The 18,412-nt window shown below is 41.7% G+C and overlaps 1 protein-coding gene and 1 long non-coding RNA gene across 4 annotated transcripts; one reads left to right on the top strand and one right to left on the bottom strand.

Moving 5' to 3' along the window:
- The first annotated feature begins 179 nt into the window (after window positions 1–179).
- On the top strand, window positions 180–18,198 carry LOC133472144 (zinc finger protein OZF-like). Of its 3 annotated transcripts, XM_061762570.1 has the most exons (5): window positions 180–284; window positions 2,547–2,620; window positions 3,132–3,285; window positions 7,646–7,933; window positions 17,115–18,198. In XM_061762570.1, the coding sequence occupies exons 1-5, from the start codon at window positions 218–220 to the stop codon at window positions 17,132–17,134; spliced, it is 603 nt and encodes a 200-aa protein (XP_061618554.1). In that variant the 5' UTR covers window positions 180–217; the 3' UTR covers window positions 17,135–18,198. The 3 variants fall into 3 exon arrangements, with proteins under 3 accessions (XP_061618554.1, XP_061618551.1, XP_061618552.1); XM_061762567.1 differs by lacking the exon at window positions 17,115–18,198 and having other exon boundaries at window positions 7,646–12,088; XM_061762568.1 differs by lacking the exons at window positions 2,547–2,620; window positions 17,115–18,198 and having other exon boundaries at window positions 183–284; window positions 7,646–12,088.
- LOC133472163 (uncharacterized) lies at window positions 10,873–12,817 on the bottom strand. The gene is made up of 3 exons (XR_009786621.1): window positions 12,713–12,817; window positions 12,100–12,141; window positions 10,873–10,950 (listed from the first exon to the last, which is right to left on the bottom strand). It is a non-coding gene; the product is annotated as an uncharacterized LOC133472163 (long non-coding RNA).
- Window positions 18,199–18,412: the final 214 nt, after the last annotated feature.

Here is an 18,412-nt window from a genome sequence, read left to right on the forward strand (position 1 = left end):
AGCAAACGCTTTGGCGTTGACAAAACAGTCACTCTCATGAATATCGGTTAATAACTGAGATAGTTACGACTTAATTTCAGTGTACATGCATTGCCTTCTATTGGAACGACGACCTTCCCAATAATGGCCGTCAGTCGGCACATACGTGAGCCGCTGGCACATCTAGTGTATGTCTCTATGGACGACACTCGTCTCAGCCGCAATCGCACGCGCTTCCATGTGCTGCATTAAAAAAAAAAAAACAACTCCTGAATTTGCATCAAATGTGCTGAATCCTGGTCACAGTAAGTCCATCAAGAAAGCATCTTTCATTAAATTTTGGTGTGTGGTTGAAATCTTCTCCGTGCACGTTGAAGCTTCTCGGCCTAACTTAGCTTAGCATGCTAACAAAGAGTAGTACAGTACATTATGCATGATCAACACTTCGCTAAACAGAGATCAAGAGTGAGGTAAAGTGTTCTTTGTCCCCCACCTCCTAGTAAGGAATGTAGACCAGAATATATCATACTAACATTTGTGGAAAAAGCCTCGCAAACAACTAGCGTCTCTCTATCAGTTTTGTTTGTCTGAGATTACGAAGTAATATGCTGAAACACTTACAGTCCACTCCAAAAGTATTGGAACGGCAAGCTCAATTCCCTTGTTTTTGTTGAAATTGAAGAAATTTGGGTTTCAGATCAAAAGATGAATATGAGACAAAAGTTTAAAATTCCAGCTTTTATTGCATGGTTTTTACATCTAGATGTGTTAAACAACTCGGGACACAGCACCTTTTGTTTGAAGCCACCCACTTTTCAAGTGAGCAAAAGTATTGGAAAAGACATGATTAACTTAAAGTGAATAACATTTAATATTTGGTGGCATAACCCTTTCCTGCAATAACTGCATCAAGGCTGGCACCTTTTTACTTGACCAGACTGTTGCATTCTTCATTTGAAATGCTTTTCCAGGTCTTTGCAGCAGCCTCTTTCAGTTCTTGTTTCTGGGGGTTTCTTCCTTTAGGAGGTCAAATGCATGCTCTATTGGGTTAAGGTCCGGTGATTGACTTGGCCCAGTCAAAGACCTTCCACTTTTTCCCCCTGATGAAGTTCTTTGTTCTGTTAGCAGTGTGTTTTGTGTCATGCTCTTGTTGCATGATGAAGCTTCTCCCAATAAGTTGGGATGCATTTTTCTGTAACTTGCCAGACAAAATGGTTTTGTAGACTTCAGAATTCATTCAGCTGCTACCATCATGAGTTACATAGTTACAGTCAATAAAGACTAATGAGCCACTTCCAAAAGCCATGCAAACCCTAGCCATGACATTACCTCCACCATTGCTTCACAGATGGGCTTGTGTGTTTTGGCTCTTAAGCAGATCCTTTCTTTCTCCATACTTTGGCCTTTCCATCACTTTAGTAGAGGTCAATTCCAAATTGTTGCATTGGCTATGCCCAATGTTTGTGCAATAGCTCTGCTCCAGTTTCCCTCTTCTCTCAGCTTCAAAATGGTTTGCTTTTCTCCCATAGACAGCTCTCTGGTCTTCAGGTTAGCTGAACAGCAAATGCAGTTTTCATAGGTGAAAACCAAAAACAAGCACTACCTAATGTTTAAGCCATCAATTTAAAAGACAACACCTGAGCAACTAGAAACATCCGTCAGTCATACGTTCCAATACTTTTGCTCACTTGAAAAGTGGGTGGGATCAAACAAAAAGTGCTCTGTCCTGAGTTGTTTAACGCTTCTAGATGTAAATACCATGAAATAAAAGCTGGAATTCCGAACTTTTGTCTTATACACTGTTCCTTCGCCACTTCGCGCTTCACGTTTTGCGGCTTTAGTGCTTTGCGGGTTTTTCCAAAATATTAATAAAAAAACAAACAAAAAAATACAGCCATATCGGCAGCCATATTGCGAAAAGACTCGTTGTTTTATATAGATGCGCGTGAGAGAAGGTTTTCCTGCATGCCAAACAAAGAGATGAATTGACTCAGTGACTTTGTACATGCCTGTACTGTTCGGGCACTCATACAAGGCGCGTGATTGGTTCCCGGCGCAACATCCACCAATGAGAGCACGAGTGGATTTATCCAGGGAGCTGATTGGCTGCGCATGATCGCAGCCTCACCCAGCATCTTCCCTTGTTGTGTCTCGCCAGTCTCGTCCACGCTGTTGTGTTCGCAATAACTTTTTTTGTTTGAGCGATAATGTTTTACATTAGTTAAGCAAGCCCTTACAATGCCACCGAAGCGCTGTGCCCCTGCGAAAGCTTCCTCCGGGGCGCCCAAGAGGTAGAAGAAAATGATGACCATCAGCGAAAAAGTGAAACTTTTAGATTTGATCAAAGAGGGCAGAGGTCTGTGGCATGCCATTATGGCGTGAATGACTCGACAGTGCGGTAGATCAAGAAAGAGGAAGCAAGCATCCGCAAAACTGCTTCACTAAGGAAGCGAAACGTGTGGTAACTCCACGTAATAAGAGACTGGTTTATGTCCTTGTACAGGGGAATTTTGAAGCAAAAGAAAAAACAAAGACAACAACTACCCATCACCATGTTTTTCCCCAAGGTAAAACCTCAGCTACACCATCAGCGCCTCCAGCAGAAGAGTCTCCGAGTGAACCTAAAGCCTCTACGAGTCAAGTGAGAGCCTCTCCTCCGCAACCGACGCAAGCCCCTTCGCCTCTCTCAGAAGGCAATGTTGATGAATGTTAATTACTGTATAATGTTAATTACTTCGTGGTTTTTCACCTTTTGTGCGGGGGGGGTTCTGGTCCCCATTAACCGCGAAAAACGAGGGAACACTGTATTCATGTTTTGATTTGAAACCCAAATGTCTAAAGTATACAACAAAAACAAAGGAATTGCCTTGCTGTTCCAATCCTTTTGGAGGAGACTGTATTTTCTCAACCCTTTTGTTGACTTTCTATCCTGTTTAAACACAAATTTCTCTCCTGAGGACACATTTCGGTCTTCTTTCGGTCTCATTTCTCTTACGATGCATAATTACATATTCTACTGTTTCCTCTTGTTGAGTTTGGCGCTTTGCCATTTTAACTAACCGACTGTTTAACCCACAATGTCCAAATCTTAAATCTTGGTATAATTATATCACATCTGATTTGCACTCGCTTTTCTCATCCCTTCAACCTAGAGCGGAAAGTGTTGTGATCGCCTTGTGAAAATGTGCGCAAGGACAGCAGCGTACGAGAAGGACCTTTGTGCACCAAAAGACGAGAACGAGCCACAACATCAACTACTGGACGCTGCGTTCAATCTGCAGCCTCGAACTGTGCTAAGCAGGCCAGGTTGGTTCACTTTTTTTTTCCTCACTTGTTAGGTAATACATTTTAATAAGATTGCCATGTGTATTGACAGGCGCTGTATGACATTCCATATAATATCATTAATATCCAATAGGGTGTACTATGTGGCTCCGATTTTGATAACCTCGCGATAATGTGGATTCAGGAGCATAAGCAGCCTTTGAGAACATCAGAAGGGCTTTTGGGCAATGCTGCATGATCAAAGTTTCACAGTTTTACTCGACTTAACATGGCTTGTTTAGGAAATTGCGAGCAAGATTTTTGCCTGTTGCATGCTGAGGTTTGCTCAACATTTGTTCACGCCAAGTGAAATCAGTCTGTTGAGGATTTACTTTCACTCCTTAAAAAAAAATCTGTGATTTTCTTTCTTACTGTGTCAAAATGTGCTTTCTACTTTTTTCAAGCACTATGGATGACGACACAATGTTTAAAGAAACTTAAATAGGGAGCAATAAAGTCATCAGCAGTTGAGGTCTCGATCGATTGAAATCTTCACGGTCTTATAGGAAAGAATAGAAAAAAATAGAATATCATGAAACAGTTCAATATTTTTTGTTAATTACCGTTTTGATCTCAAAATGGGCCATTTACGTAAATCGTATAGCTCCAATGAGTTTTTCCTTGGGGGTCGCTGTCGCCGTCAGTGACGTCACAGGCTGTTTCGTACTCCTTGAACGCTGGCAGCTTGATCCATTCCACGCATCCACCATCCACACACAGATGTAATTGTGATTATTACTACGCGGCGGACTAATATGCGGCCTGAGGTTCCGCCTGTGCAGAAGTCACAGGACTTAACGAGACCAGAAACAATCTTCCGCCGCTGCTTCTGTTAATAAGTCACGGTACTTTTACTCCGTTACAATGATCGAAATGTCGCTCGCTACTTTTATTGATCAATTATTGCTTATTTATCAACTATTTCGTGTGCGAGACTTCGACTTCCGCATCGGGCGCTGTTTGCGTCATCCAGTTTAAGCGCTTGTGATGTTTATCTAGTTCACCAAATGACACAAGAAAGTCACATGACCTCACAAAGGTATTCACACTAGATAAGCTTGCCTCGCTGATCGTCGTGGGTACGTGGCGCCCATGTTGGGAAGGTCGTTGTTACCATGAAGGCAACGGCGCGCTACTCTTGGTTACATTTAAACGAACAAAACAACAGCTTTCATTTATTGTAGTATTGACTGTCTGTCGAAACGTGGATATTTCAGCTCACTTATAACTTGACTTGACTTCGTGCCGTAAATTGCTAATTTATTTTTTTGTGTGTAGTTTTGACTGTGCATACATACACACATCAGATTTTGTACATTCACATTTTATTTTGTAATGTTTATTTTTTTTTTAATTGATGTTCATGCTGTGGTTAAAAAACAAAAAATCTGAAGTTACTTTTTACTCAGTACTTGAGAAATAATTTCACTGGATATTTTTTACTCTTAAGTAATTTTTTGGGATGACTACTATTTACTTTTACTTGAGTCACATTATTGTCAAGTAACTACTATTACTTGAGGACAATGTTTGGCTACTCCACCCACCTCTGGAGCGGACATCATCTATTGCTACTCTTACGTTTAAGCAACATTTTTGCTCCTCAGATCAGCCAGTGTGGTATTTGTTGCGCTGGTCTTTTGTATTTTCGCATTGCGGTGCTGCGGGTCGGGGCCTTGGTCGTGGTCCCATCGGAACCTCGAAGCACACTTAACATCGGCGACAAGAGCTGATCCGCTAGTACAATTTGTATTCATTTGGAAACGCGGCTACAATTATCTAATTAGTTTACTGATTTTAATGTTAAATGTATTAAGCGACAGAGTGATGTTAGGGATTCTGTCACAATATAGAATGAACTAACTTCAAATTCAGAAATGGCCAATAAAAACAGTAAAAGATTGTACTTATTATTTTCCTGGAGGCTGCACATGGGATTAGCCTTTGAAGTTGGTAATAGTGAAAAATGAAGTGAAACAGACAATGATTTTAGTGCATTATTTCCAGAACGGGAGTGCTTAAAGAGGAGGATGCTATTCATGTGGCACAGCTTGAAGCAGGCATCAGGTGCAAGTGGAGATGGGCCTGGCTCAAATTAGAGGTCAGAACAAAAAGGCAAAGAAATGAGGCAAATTTAATTTTAATCTTAAATTTGTACAGCAACATGTACTTGAGCGGTATAAATAAGTTTTACTGCTTGATTTTTTTTTTTTGCCTTATCAGAATCAGAATCATCTTTATTTGCCAAGTATGTCCAAAACACACAAGGAATTTGTCTCCGGTAGTTGGAGCCGCTCTAGTCCGGTCATTGCACCGGACTATTGCAATATTAGTCATTCGAACTGCTCTAAGTGCTAGAGGACTCTGCATCTTTTTGCACAATTGTTTTTTGTCAATGTCTTTGTCTCCAAAGTGTTCTGTAAATTGACTCTTTCGTGTTACAGATTGCTTAATTTATGTTAAAATTTAAAAAAATTCTCTGTGGGGGCAAGTGGCGAAAAACAACAAAGAAGCGATGTAAAGCAACGAAGAAGAACGCGCACGATGATGTGCTTGTGCCCAACGGCGGCGAACAGACGTGTGTCTTAGCTTTGTTAAAATGAATGACCAGTCACCTCAGTGCAACACGTGAAATATTCTATTGTGCAAAGGAGGCTTTCATGATGTGTAGCGTCTGTTGCGCTCTGAGCCTCACAGGTAAACGGTTGCTTGCACTTTTGCACTGATGGTTTGTTAGCGTTTATTTTAGTCTGCAAAACAACACAAGCGCCGATGACAGAAAAAAAAAGCTTAACATTGGGCTAAAACTTCACCGTAGCAACTTTACATCACAATGAATTGTGACAAAATTCACATAAATGTCTCACAGTATCACAAACACTAACCTTGTGCCTCATTGATGGGTAGGGAAAGGAAGCAGCGTTTTATAGAATTTTATAGAAAATAAATTTAAAAAATAATAATAATTCAAAAATCGCCGGTGCCGTGTGATGTTACTTTTCATGCCAAAATGCTGAGTTCAAAATAAATGGCTACAAGCATAAACAAGAAGTTAAGTTAAAACTTGCACATACAAACCATTTGAAGTGATAAAACAGAATACAGGGGCAGCTACATAGCATTCTTAAAATAACTATTTTAACAAGGCTATATTTTTAGCTGAAACAGTTAATGAATATTAAGTCAATTGAGTTAGTTCAACACATTGACTTTTAGTTCATAGGTTTGATATTGATACTGGTTATAAAGAACTTCGTGTCAAATACTCATTTTAGTCTATGCAGGGGGCTGCTAAGAAAATTGATGTTCATAATTTGGACAGCCTTTATTTAAACCATGCAAATGTCTTTGACCCAGCCACCTAAAAGAATCGGAATTGAGAATCGTTTGGAACCAGAATCTGAACCGGAATCGCTCAAATTCAAACAATGCCCAACCCTAATGTCTACTGACAATGATTATTAGACTTTACACTGATCTGATCGGTTTGATTGCTATCGGCCGATAATTAGTATTTTATCCTGATCGGCCAATCAGCTTTCATGTCATAATTCACTGATCCGATCAATGACAATCGCTAACGCCATCGACCGGCTCCGCAAAAGACATTTACTCCGTGATGCTGTTGCGTATGAAAGGTAGTTTCTTTTTAGCCTTGTCACGTGTCTTCTGGCATAGTACTGTAAAACTATCTGTCTGCCAATAAAGTTTTTTTCAATAAATGAAAACGTCATGTAAATAGACACATTGCTCCATCTTGTGATGGGACCGGTTATTGGTTATGTTTTTTTTAAACTTGCCTATCGGCCCCAAAAATCCTGAAGAAAAATACATTCTCAATGTAGTAAAGTAGCTCCCGTGTTGCACAGCAAAACTGTTCTAGGACAAAAGACCCATTATGCATGGCGATGCAGCTGAACAGAACAGGTTTAAAAAAAAAAAAAAAAAAAAAAGTTGCTACAAATTTTAAACATTATTTTGACATGAAAATATATTTAACAAACTGAATATTTCTTGCCACGTAACAGAAAATTGGCTGCTGCTATGGGTGCTGAAATTATGTTGACAAGAGGGCACTGTCACAGAAAAACAATACCAAAAAATAAATGCAAATGGGAAACCAGGACTATGCAGGGGTCCACTGTATTATCATCATTATACTTTTTATCAACTTTATCCTTAAACACTTTTTCACATTTTGTTGGTGTTGACCTGCCCAATTTTATTGTTTCCAATATATCAAACTCATCTGGCTGTCATAATAACCTTAAATATAAATCATCATACACAACATTAAAGTCACAACATGAGAATTGACTTCATCAAACCATGTGTCCTGCAGACATCAGTGAGGATCTTCATCCTGAAAAGCAGGCGCCAGAGCCCACTCGCATGAAAGAGGAAGTGGAGGACATAGAGGTCCCCCACATCAAAGAGGAAGAGGAATTGGAGCCCATTTCCATTAAAAAAGAGGAGGAAGAAGAGCGCCCTCACGTAAAACAGGAAAAGGAGGAGGAGGATATCACCAAGTTTCCATTGACTAGTGTCCCTTTGAAGAGTGAAGATGAAGGTCAAAGTGAGGAGAGCAGAGGGGCGGAGCCTCCAAACAGTCAACACAAGACAACAGAAGGTGATGGAGACCACTGTGGAGGATCACAAGCAGATGGCCTCTTAGCTCCATTATCAGATAGTGACGACAAAACGTCACACTCTCCTCACATTGATGATGATGATAATGTTGATAAACAGTCTGAAGGTGATAAGACATGTCCCACTGACAACAAACGATGGAAATGTTCTCAGTGTGGGAAAACCTTTGCTTATAAGGGCAAGTTGAAACAACACATGAGAACACACACTGGCGAGAAACCTTTTTCCTGCTCAGTTTGCAGTAAAAGATTCACTCAGAAGGGAAATTTAAAAATACACTCAAGAACCCACACTGGTGAGAAACCTTTTTCCTGCTCAGTTTGCAGTAAAAGATTCAGTCATAAGGGATACTTGAATCAACACATAAGAACGCATCCTGGTGAGAAACCTTTTTCCTGCTCAGTTTGTGCGCAAAGATTTTCAGATGCGAGAACCTTAAAAATGCACACAAGAACCCACACTCGTGATAAATCTTTTTCCTGCTCAGTTTGCAGTAAAAGATTCACTCAAAAGGGAAATTTAAAAAAACACACAAGAACCCACACAGGTGAGAAACCTTTTTCCTGCTCAGTTTGCAGTAAAATATTCACTCACAAGGGAAATTTTAAAAAACACACAAGAACCCACACTGGTGAGAAACCTTTTTCCTGCTCAGTTTGCAGTAAAAGATTCACTCAGAATGGACAATTAAAAATACACACAGGAACCCATACTGGTGAGACACCCTTTTCCTGCTCAGTTTGTGCCCAAAGATTTTCTCACGTGAGAGCTTTAAAAAGCCACACAAGAACCCACACTGCTGAGAAACCTTTTTCCTGCTCAGTTTGCAGTAAAGGATTCACTCGGAATGACGCATTAAAAATACACACAAGAACGCACGCTGTAGCAAAACCGTTTTCATGCTCAGATTGTGGCCAAAGTTTCTCTCAGAAGGGAGACTTAAAAATACACACAAGAATGCACACTGGAAAGAAACCTTATTCCTGCTCAGACTGGGATGAAATAGTCTAATATAAGGGACAATTTAAAATACACACAAGAACGCACACTGGAAAGAAACCTTTTTCCTGCTCAGTTTGTGGTCAAAGATTCCCTCAGTGTGCTGCTGAGAATAGCAGTGATCAAAAAGCTTTTAATTAAAATGAAATTGTTTTATATCAAAAGTAATTACTGTGTAATTACTTAGAAAAATCAACATTCTATATTCTGTGTCCCATCTTTTATTTTATCCATCCTCTTGTCCATATATTTTCTGAAAACCTCCTCCTCAAATACTTTGAAGGAAATAGTTAATGGTGAGATTAATGGCACTTATTCACTAGTTCTGGACTTACAAATGATGTCTGCAGAAAAGAAGCCCTCCAAAATAGACACAGCTGTAATTTTAGGCTTGTTTTCTGATGATATACAGGAATTTTTTTTTCACACAGATTTTGGCCCTTCCACATTTTGGACACTCAGCCTATCACAGATTGACAAGTAGCAATCAGGAGCCGATTACATTTCCTCCCTGATCTCTGTATTCTGTGGTGTAATTTTTGCCTTTATTGAAAGTCTGGATGTTTTTTCGAGACATTAAGTGAGAATAGTAAAATATTTTTGAAGGCTTTTTTAAAAAATCGACTGTTCAAATGCCTCCTTGAGGACAGCCACGTCAACCCACATAAATTATTGCAGATTAATTTCTTCATTTGTCAGCTCACTTTTAAATGGATTTCACCACAAATGTCTTGAAGATGTCCCAGTAAAGTTCCTATCGATCACAAAGGGGTTTCTGTAGGTAGCGTTGTGTGACAGTCATGGACTTTGGCTGGCTATCAGAACATCAGATGACCCATGACGAGCCTCTCCCTGCCAAATGCGTTATGTTGCTTGATGTTCCTAAACTGCAGCTGATCTGATCTGATCTTATCTGATCCATTAAATCTAAAATATTGGGTTAATCATAATATTTTCAGAGGTTGAAGCTGCTATGAGTAGAGATGTCCGCATAAATTTTGGTGGTGATTGCTGACAGTTTTGGGACAGTGAGCTCCTTTTCTTGGGTTCATGCATGAGGCTTGCAAGGATCTGGCAGGTGCCCGCCATGTTTGTATAATTTTAATAATGACTCCCTAATAAATTTGTGATTTTTCACCACACTAAATTCATGATTTAACATAATTTTAGGGACTTGTTACTTTGTAATAATGTGAAATGACACAGGGAAAAAATATTGAAAACGCAAACTGGTATTTATTTAATACTTTGTACAAAAGCCTTTGTTTGGAATGACAGGCTTCATATCTGGAAGGTTCTGTGGGCTTCTTTTATGGACCTTGACTTTCAGTTCTGTACATACATTTTCGATTGGATTCAAGTCATGTGATGGGCTGGGCCAATCTAGCAGCTTCATTTTTTTTCTTTGAATCCAGTTTAGAGTTTCCTTGGAAGAATGTTTTGGATACTTATCCTGCGGAGATTTCCACCCTCGTTTCATTTTCATCATCATTGAAGATGGCAGCAGATTTTTGTCAAGAATGTCTCGGTACATTTGCCCATTCATCCTTCCTTCAATCGTGAAGTTTACCAGTACCATTTGTTGAAAAGCAGCCCCACACCATCATGTTCCCACCTCCGAATTGCACTGTTGGTATAGTGTTTTTACGGTGATAGCAGTGCCATTTCTCCTCCAAATGTGGTGTGCATTATGGCATCCAAACAGTTAACTTTTGCTCCCATCAGACCAGACTATACTCTCCCAGTATTTAACTGGCTTGTCCAAATGTTCAGCAAACTTTAAACACGCTTTGACATGCTTTTTTTCCCCAGCAATGGGGTCTTGCATGGTGAACATGCATACAGGCCATGGCAGTGGAGTACATTACTCACTGTTTTCCTTGTGACAACCGTACCTGCTCATTCCAGGTCTTTTTGAAGCTCTCCACAAGTGGTCCTTGGCTCTTGATTATTCTTTGCACTCCTGCACTCCTCTGTCATAAATCTTGCGAGGAGCACCTGATGGAGGAAAATTTATGGTGGCATGATTGGCTTTCTACTTACGTATTATGGACTCACCGTTTTCACTGGAACGTTCAGAAGCTTTGCTATGCGCCTGTACCCAATGCCATCGTTATTTTTTTGCAACAATTAGTTTGCGATGGTCTTGAGACAGCTCTCTGCTCTTACCCATCATAAGATGTGTCTTGACTTTTACTTTGGCAATGAGACCTTTTTGTAGGCCATCATTTAGGACAGGAACCAACTGATATTCATTTGCACTGACAAAGGGTTGGATTGCTGTCTGATTATTGATAGATTTTAGGTGTTGTCTTGGCTTTCCATGCCTTTTTGCACCTGCCTTTCATCATGTGTCCAATAGTTTTTCCCTGTGTCATTTCACAGTTTTACAAACAATTTAATTTCTGATCTTATTTATTTGTTCTACTTTCTTTGTATGTATGGATTACCGGGGTTGTTCCCAACATCTGGTGAAATTTTCAGGTCAATAACACCTTTGGAAGTATATTTAGTGAGAAAAATGTGACGTGTTAAATACTTATTTCAACCGCTGTATGTGATCCTTAATAAAATACACCTCTTCAAATGTGAGGATGACTCAATTTGCTTGTATATCAAATCTATGTTCCCCTTTAAAAAGAATTGAAATGTCTTTAATCCATTGCAAGCCCTCCAAAAACAAAATGCTCGCAACTTAAAGCCAAAAAAAAAAAAAAAATGGCCCAAGCGACAAGGCCTCGTGAAAAATACTCCAAAGCTGTGCGGGATGGCCTCTTAGCTCCACCATCAGCTAGTGACGACATGACGTCACACTCTCCTCACACTGATGAAGATGATGACGATAAAAAGTCCGAACGTGATATGACATGTCACACTGACGACAAACGATGGAAATGTTCTCGTTGTCGGAAAACTTTTGCTTGTAACAGCAAATGACACATGAGAACCCACTCTGCTGATAAACCTTTTGCCTGTTCAGTTTGTGGTCAAAGATTCTCTGCTAAGTATTGGCCTAATAAACACAATTGTGCTTGTCAGAATCGCAGTGATCAAGAAGCTTTAATTGAAAATGTAAATGTATAATATCAAAAGTAATGACTATCATACAGATCTACAAAAAAATATATATTTGTGTTTTTTACCTACCATGTTTTTTTTCATGTTGTTTTTGTCTTTTCTAAAAGCCTCCTGTGGACAAATGTTAAGAATTAGCATTGGTGCCAAAATACACAAAGTAATGCATGCCTTGTTTTCCAATAATTGAGTGGTCCATATCAAATAAATGAGTGATTGATTAAACTAGACTGTAAAGAAGCATTGACTTCTTTTGGTAAATTGTAAAGAGTACAGTATATGTGAACATAATAAAATATGCTTCTTCAGTGAGAGTAACGCAATTTATCTATCTATCTCAAATCCATTTTCCCCATTACAAATAATTGAAATGCCTGTAAAATGGCACTAAGGAGGCCCAAAAGGCATATAAATTTGACATCTCAGAGAAGAGTAATGTGAACAAGCTTGCCAAATTTGAATGAATAAAACATTGCTAAGTATATGAAATCATGTTAAAAACTTGAATAACAATGGCCACCTCTCAGGTCTCAAGACGCTGCAGGCACGTCGAATGGATGCGGCAAAAGGAATTAAACATACTAAGGGGGTGATGTAAAATCACATTAGGAGGGTCAACTCCAAAATTGAATGGTGATTGTGATCTATAATCATAAAAATAAGCACAGACTGTAAATCAACTTACCCTTGTCGGTGACATGTCACAGCCGAAAACAGCACCTCACAACAGCGGGACGGTAGGAGGAAGCCTGTGTAGGTAGACAGTCGGCACTCCCCCATTCACTATTATCAAGTTACAGTGGGGCAAAAAAAAGTATTTAGTCAGCCACCAATTGTGCAAGTCCTCCCACTTAAAAAGATGAGAGAGGCCTGTAATTTTCATCACAGGTACACCTCACCTGTGAGAGACAAAATGAGAAGGAAAAAAAACCCCAGACAATCACTTGAATTTATTAGAAAATTATGGTGGAAAATATGTATTTGGTCACTAACAAAAATTCATCTAAATACTTTGGTATATACCCTTTGTTGGCAATGACAGAGGTCAAAAGTTTTCTGTAAGTTTTTACAAGGTTTTCCATACATGCAAATCAGTCGCCTTTTGGTGAAATTTGCTGTTTTAAACTCAAAATAGGCCGTTTCCGTGAATCGTATAGATCCGATGAGTTTTTCCTTGGGGAGGGGCGAGTCGCTGTCGTCATACCTGTTTCGTACTCTTTGAACATTGGCAGCTAGCGGTAACAGTACTTTTACTCCATTACAAGGATCTAAATGCCGCTTGCTACTTTGATTGTTCAATTATTGCTTATTTATCAACTATTTCTTATTTGTGCGAAAGACTACAACTTCGACTTACGCATTGGATGCTGTTTGCGCCATCTAATTTCAGCGCTAGTGACGTTTAAGTTGAGTTCACCAATCAAACGACACAAAGTCACATGACCTCACACAGCGTGTTCTATTGGGCTTCCTGGGCATAGGTATTAACATTAGATAAACCAGCACATCTGATCGTCATGCCTAAATGGCCACCATTTTGGGAAGGGGCGTGGACATGGAAAGAGAGGTCGGGGTAGAATGAGACAGGGATTCGTGTTTTAACTGTGGAGGATGGGGCAAGGGGCGAAGAGCCGTCCTACTCCGGAGTGGACCCAATCAGGCTACACCTATGTGCCACCACCGCAGCAGGAGCAGAATGCAGTGCAACCTCCGAATCAGAATCCTCTTTATTTGCCAAGTATGGCCAAAAAACACAAGGAATTTGTCACCGGTAATGGGAGCCGGAGCCGGACTCATGCCCCCATGAATACAGGATGGATGCGGTCACAGTGGTCTGGGCCGTTACAATGTCTACCTTCTCAACCGCATCAACTACCACCGTCGCACATGCCACCGAATGCCAACCTGGCACCGCCACCTCCAGGCCAGTACCCCGCTCACCAATAGGGGTACCCGGGGAGCCACGATGTGCAGGGCATGGCAGACCCCTGCACTACGGTGACTGTGGACGGATATCATCTTTCCATGATGGTTGACGCTGGCGCACGCTACTCCACTCTCAGTGAATTACCTCCACATGTTCCAGTGAGAGACAAAAAAGTCACGTAGGCCGGCTTCTCAGGGGTGCTAGAGGCTCTGCCATTGACTCATCCCACTCCTGTGCAGGTGGGAAAAGAGACATTGACTCATTCATTCATTTTCCCTCCTAACTGCCTGGTGAACCTCATGGGCCGCGACATGCTCATCAAGTGCAGGGCCAGCATCTTTTCTGCGCCAGATGGGCTCCAAGTGAGCTTCCCGGTTTGGACTGAAATTGACTGAATATACACCAGGGGCAACACATGTCATGCTCCCGACTGCCCCCACGGCAGAGCAAGATCAATATGCTGACATCTATTAACCTATTTATTTAGAAGTTTCTGAAAAATCAACCAATATGTGTGGTGTGCTTTTTCAGAAGGGGGATGGGGAGAGATATGTCCTTATGTACATCAGTGTACAGTTGGACCAAAGTGAAAAAGGACACCCACCATGTACTCAGTATGTAGCTGTATTGGCCAAGATACTACAAAAGACCGCACACATTGTGATGTCACGGCCCTTGACAGTACTCACGACACATGGTGTAATGGAATATGAGATTTTGCCAGCATTAACGATGTCATCTTTAACATCCTGAATGCAACACACATCTCAAATACATATGAAGACATTAACATGGCAGACACCATCCAGGAGGGGGAACCCCATGAATGTGCTGCGAGGACAGTGGCGCAATCTCAAATCAGACAGGAGTTGCAAGGTGCGCCCTACTCTGACGCAAAGATGATCTTGTACACAGATGGTTGTTGTTTCAGGGATCCGGAGAGGGGCATTGATAAAATGTAAGGCACATAGTAAAGGCGATGGTTTGGTAGAACAGGGAAATGAGGCAGCGGATGCTGCCGCAAAGCAGACGGCGGGTTATCTGCCAGCATATCAGATGGTGTGTGAAGAACCAGGACCAGTTACTTCCAAATGTGACACGAGAGACATTGCTGGAGGATAAAAAATGTGCGTCCCCGGAAGAGAAAACTATTTGGAAGGCCAGCAAGGCCTCCCCAAACGCCACAGGCTTGTGGTGCCACCCTGACGGTCGTCCTGTTCCCTCAGCGGTTCGGCTCCAGGTTCCGGTAGAGGAGGCTCATGGAGCGGCACATGTGGGTAAGACACAAATGACACGAGCACTCATTCACTGGTGGCACCCTCACCTGCAGGACGTAATTGAGAATTTGGTGAAAAGTTGCGAAGTGCATCAGCTATTTAATATTCGGCCAAACATGAAACCTCTCCGGGGCACTATTCCATTGTTTAGAGGAAATTCAATTGGACTTCACAGACATGATTGATCCTGTACGCGACTAGCGCTACTTGTTGGTCATTGTGGATACATACTCTCGCTGGCCTGAGGCCTACCCTGGTTAAAGGGAGGACTCTGCCTCTGTCATCAAAGTGTTGGGCAATAGTTATATTCTGACTCATGGCTTCCCCAAACGAATTCGTTCAGAAAATGGCAGCAACTTCAAAAACGAACATCTTCAAAAGGATGAGGCAGTGCTTCGCCTCAAACACTCATTTGGCACTGTATACCACCCACAGTCACAGGGGAAGGATCAACGTATGAACGAAAATCTGAAATCCATAATTGCTAAAGTCATTGTTGGAACAAAATTGACATGGGTGGATGTGCTTCCGCTAGCACTCATGTCTATCTGCAGTTCAGTGAACTTGCAAACGCAGTTCACCCCATTTGAACTCACCAGGGGACAGCAATTTCCAGGTCCATCGGCTGTGGCAGGAACAGAAGAGATGGAGCCTCTCAGGTACAAGCCGTACGTCGAAGCCCTCAACCGCCTTGTCCAAATGTTTTCCAAGCAGTTTGGGAGCAAGGCAAAAGTTGGTGACTATTCAGATGACATCTTTATAGCACCATGGGTGTACCTGAAAGTCTTGGAGAGAAACTGGACGGAGCCAAGATGTACAGGCCCATTCAAGGTTGTCGAGAGGATATCACACATCCACCAGCTGAGGGGAAAAGGGACAACCTGGTGCCATCTGGGGCAGTGTGCCCCAGCCCAAAAGGGGGCCGAGGAGGCGGAATAATTACTTGGGAGTTGCTTTGCTTCTTTGCTTGGCATTATTATAGTTGTTTTCTGCTCTTGTTTTGCCTGGATCACTGGGAGATAACTGAAGAGTGGTTTAGCCAAGCAGAGAGTCATACGGTGTAGAGAGGGAGGAGAGGGCTCCGGGTTCACCTGCATGAATTTCTATGGTAGTAATGTTACACTTAATTACACTAAGGGAACCACGGAGACTTTCCAATTTGATCTCTGTTGCGTTCTAAATTGTAACATATTCTTTTAGGACCCCTCATCTTTATCTATCCATTTATTATCAGTCTGACTGTGACGGATGGGGTTCGGTAATTTTGTATACTGGTCATTGGGCACCGTGCAACTCCTTTACTAATTTTAAGATGGTGAGGGGTCAGTTGGCATTCTGCTTGGGGCTGAGCTTACAGGCACTGATCCATTAGGACTAATTAAAATCTTGTTGTATGAACCCGAAAAGGCCCAGACCGCGGTGCTTCTCCCCTAACAAGCAAACCTAAGCGTGTTTGACACACTCACCCTGTCCAAAAGGTTCTTTGCCTCAACAGGTGTTGATGTGCCCTCAAATGCGTGGATGCAGACAGTTGCGGACCATATCAGATGCCCTTGACTTCTGCGCAGCCTGTAGCTCTCTTAGGAGCAATGCGAGGGGGGGACTCACATTCAGATGATAATACCATTAGTCTAGTTGATATCGACCTCAGAAGATCTGAGGTCAAAAGGGGGCACTACCTAAATTTTTACGCTTACTCATGGATTGATCTCAGGCTAGCTGGAATTGTTATATTGTCCATATATTTAGATTTTGTACTAGTTGCTTAAAACTAAATGTGGCCTGAAAGTAACCTTGGCCACTGGTAGCTGTGTGCTTGTGTGATTTGTTTATCACAAGATGGCACCTTGGAGCTGTGTGTTTGAGTAAACTGTTTATCACAGATGGCGCCGTCCGAGGATGAAGGGGGGCAGAACAAGGACGAGATGACATCAAGCGGGTCCCAACAAGCTGCTGGATGACGTGCACCTCCCAACTGTTATCTAGAAAATATAAAAAGCTGTGAGGGAAAGCTGCTGCTTTTTTTTTTATCCTCTCCGCTACAGAGCAGGTGTGTGGTCGGATACAGGGACAGGAAAAAAAACAGCCCGGAATTCTGCGAATTTTTATACTTTTGCTGAACTCTGAGATAAAAGATGGGGAAAATTGCAACCGGTGTGAGTTTCATTATTTGGTTACCTTTCCTAAGAGGAAAAAAAGAACACGCATTGGTGAGTATGGCAGTAGTTTATTAATATATGCCTCTGGCCCTGGGTCAAATTGTGTTATTATTTGTGGAGTTTGTGGACGGTGGTGGGGGTCACGACATTCAATAACTAACCAAGAGAACAAGATGACAGAGGACAGAAAAGGGCAGGACAGGATGTGGGAAATGAGCAAGGCAATGCTACTGACGAGTGGTGTGGTGGGATTCTTTGTTAGTGTCTGAACACCTGTAAGAACCTGTGAGTTGATATGTTAGTATAATCTCTGTTCTTAGTGGTCCCAGCAGAAGCAATTAAAGCCTATAGGATGTATTTTGAACTTATTAGTGAATGAACACCATACCACATGCATGTTAGTCAACTGGTGTACGGAGTTGCTGAGCCTGCTTATTGAGGAAGGGTGGGCCCAGCCCGGCCCCCTCCAACCACAAGGGGGGGCCAAGCCAGTGAGCCAGTCTAGACCCAATCACCGACCCCCACCAGGACCCAGGGATGTTCAAGTTGCTACAGTGAAGTTTTAGCTTAATGTTAAGCTTTTCTTTCTCTCTGTGATCAGCTCTTACGTTGGTTTGAAGACTTACATAAACGCTAAAGGCATAGATGTACTTTATTGTTTCACTCACCCAATTGACTGAGAGTTGACTTCACTGAAGCTCCACGCGGTGTAGGCTGAGGCTCCGAGCGCGTCAAGAGGCTACACATCGTGAAAGCCTCTTTTGCACAATATAATCTTATTCCAATTGTTGCCCTGAGGCGACTGCTCATTCATTTTAACAAAGTTAAGACACACTTTTGTTCACCACCGTCTCCATTGGACACAAACATGTCTTTGTGCGCATGGTTCTTTGCAACTTCTTTGTTGGTTTTCGCCACTTCTTCAGAGGACCACCAAGAAAAGGGGGGAAGACCCTCGCCACCCTACAGCTAATGTCCCGGACCTCATGATCTGTTTTTTGGGGTTTGTCAGAAAAAGATTT

The sequence above is a fragment of the Phyllopteryx taeniolatus genome, chromosome 22 (assembly GCF_024500385.1).
Source record: "Phyllopteryx taeniolatus isolate TA_2022b chromosome 22, UOR_Ptae_1.2, whole genome shotgun sequence".
In the NCBI taxonomy this organism is placed as follows: Eukaryota; Metazoa; Chordata; class Actinopteri; order Syngnathiformes; family Syngnathidae; genus Phyllopteryx; species Phyllopteryx taeniolatus.